We start from the raw sequence: 2644 nt of genomic DNA on the forward strand, positions 1-2644 counted from the left end.
AAAAAAACATCAAATTTGAAATGTAACGCAGGGAATTCTGGGAATGTCAATTTACGGTTATTTACTGTAAATTATACGGTATTTTTCACTTCCAAAAACGGTATACTACCGTAAAATTAATGTCCAATACATGTAATGTCCAATACAGTTTTTCACCGTATATAGTAGGGGAATTTACCGTTAACCATTTAACAGGTTTTTACTGTAGCATTTTTACTTTTACCGTTTAACGGTCTTTTACCTTTAAATTCACGGTAATTTTTTACAGTGCGGCTTCTCTGACACATTTAAGCTGACAGAATAGGCAATTTAATGTGCGTTATTATTATTATTTTTTTTAAATCACCATCAGCACATTTAATTTCTGCTGTATTGCATAAAAGTGCCTCAGTGCCGTTAATAATCTTATTATAAAAAAAAACTTTTAATTCAAAAATGTAACAATTCAAAGTTGTTTGCATTGATTTTAAAATCAGAATCAGAATGAGCTTTATTGTCAGGTATGTTTACACATACGAGGAATTTGTTTTCGTGACAGAAGCTTCCACAATGCAACAGAATGACTGACAAAGCACAGGTAATAAAATAATACAAATAGAAATAGAAATAAAAATAGAAATAGAACAGATTCATTGAGTCTAAAAGTGACTCATTGATTACTGACCAATAACAAAAAGCTGACAAAACATCTCTCATTTAAAATAAATAAATAAAAATGAAATAATAAAACATAGCAAAACTTCATATATCTCTATACATTCCCCAGTTGATTACATTAAGAATTGCAACCATTTTTTTATATTACACGTTTTCTGAAAATGTATGTTTAAATATGCAAATAAGGCATGATCTAATTAGTTATACAATATTTTGCTTTAATGTCCAGAACAGAAATCTGAACATTGGACAAAGCCAGGTTCACAATTCTTGTTTCATTTTCACACACACACACACACATATATATATATACATATATAGTCAAAAAAATGAGAAAACAACAAAATGACTAAAACATTAACCAACATGAAAATGAAATTAAAAATAAAAATTTATTTGAAATATCAATAAAAACTCAGTGATACTAAAATAAGACCAGTCAATAGCCAGTAAAAAAAATATATGTAGAAAATGTTGTCTAAAATCAGGTGAAATGACATATGAACAAACCTCTCTGTAAATCCCTTCAGAATATCGATAGCCTAAAAAAATGTAAAGTTTGGTGTAAGTGCGACTGAAGTAGATTTCTCGCTCAGTGAAGGAAACATTTTTTTTGGCCTTTAAAAACATGTAATTACAATCTGCAGAAGCAAATAGATAAAGTGTAATAAATAAAACTGTAACTGTAAAGTGTATTTTGGATGTTTTCTTAGCAGCAAACGACACGTTATGATAATCCATATACATCTAGACTTTTCTTTTTGGTATGTCCTGTCTTGCCTTAAAATAAAATAAAATAAAATAATTTAAATGCTGTAACTGTTCATTTGGCGCAATCCGGCAGACCCCACCCACCTCCACCCACGACGCGTCATCACTTCTGCTATGCGCCGATTCCCGCAGACCCGCCTGCTCAGCGCAGTCATCTGAGAGAGAGAGAGAGAGTGTGTGTGTGTGTGTGGGTGTGTGTGTGTGTGTGAGAGAGATAGCCTCCAGCATTAGGGCCGAACACTGAGGTGTCGGCGCATCCGGACACAGGACAGCCATGGCCCTGCTCGATCTAGCCCTGCAAGGCTTCTCCATCTTCGGCTTTCTCTTGTTCATCGTGCTCTGGCTCATGCACCTCGTGTCCATCATCTACGTGTAAGTGAATGCGGCATCATTGATTTGAGAGAGACCTTTATTTTTTAGCGACGCTGATCGCGAGCTTGCGGCGTAGACAGATTCGTTGATTGTAACGGGAGCGTTGTAGTGTGTCGCGGCGCGGCGCGTCGCTGCGTTCAGTGCAGATGGGGTCCGGCTAACAGGGGTTTCCTCTTCGGCTCGTCGCGGTTTAACAGCTACCGCGTGAAAACATATTTATATCTACCAGAATGTTCATTTTGCTAGCACAGCTGGCGCGGGATACATTCATATTAATAATATGTCAATCATACACACATTAGCCTCCGGCTAGTCTTACATTAATCTCGTTTCTTATCGCTAGCGATGATAGTTAGCATAGCTACTGCGCACTGTTCTTGTTATTTTTATTCGTTACTTTACGAAGTCTAATGGGTTTTTAAATCACTCGGGGGTTCATTTCTCAGGGAGCTTTTATTAATTGTCTGTGGTGGGAGTCAAAACTACTTTAATTAGCTTCTCCAGCAACCGGCTTTCAGGGATTAAATGGAATATGTTTATATATTATAATGGTTTTGTTTGGGTAAGTCATGTTTACAAAGCCTGTCGTTCACCAGCACGTTTGTTTACCATTGATCAAACCTACAGTTTTCAATGAAGTTAACCAATGTTGTTCATGATTTATAACCCATCACCTCCAATTTATTACCCAGTATCATATCTAATTTATTACCTAGTATCCTATCTTTTAACATCTTTCAGTAATCAGGTTATATATATGTATGTATGTATGTATGTGTATATATATATATATGTGTGTGTGTGTGTGTGTGTGTGTGTGTGTGTGTTTATATATGTGTGTATA

General features: G+C 35.4%; 1 protein-coding gene across 1 annotated transcript in view; it reads left to right on the top strand.

Annotated features, from left to right (window-relative positions):
- Positions 1 to 1492: 1492 nt before the first annotated feature.
- ugcg (UDP-glucose ceramide glucosyltransferase) overlaps positions 1493 to 2644 on the top strand; it is a 33329-nt gene continuing 32177 nt past the window's right edge. Inside the window, exon 1 of the mRNA XM_016447314.1 lies at positions 1493 to 1800. Within this exon, the coding sequence (XP_016302800.1) occupies positions 1703 to 1800 (98 nt within the window). The 5' untranslated portion in view covers positions 1493 to 1702. The remainder of the gene's footprint in view (positions 1801 to 2644) is intronic.

The sequence above is a fragment of the Sinocyclocheilus anshuiensis genome, unplaced genomic scaffold (genome assembly GCF_001515605.1).
Source record: "Sinocyclocheilus anshuiensis isolate Anshui unplaced genomic scaffold, SAMN03320099.WGS_v1.1 scaffold567, whole genome shotgun sequence".
NCBI lineage: Eukaryota > Metazoa > Chordata > Actinopteri > Cypriniformes > Cyprinidae > Sinocyclocheilus > Sinocyclocheilus anshuiensis.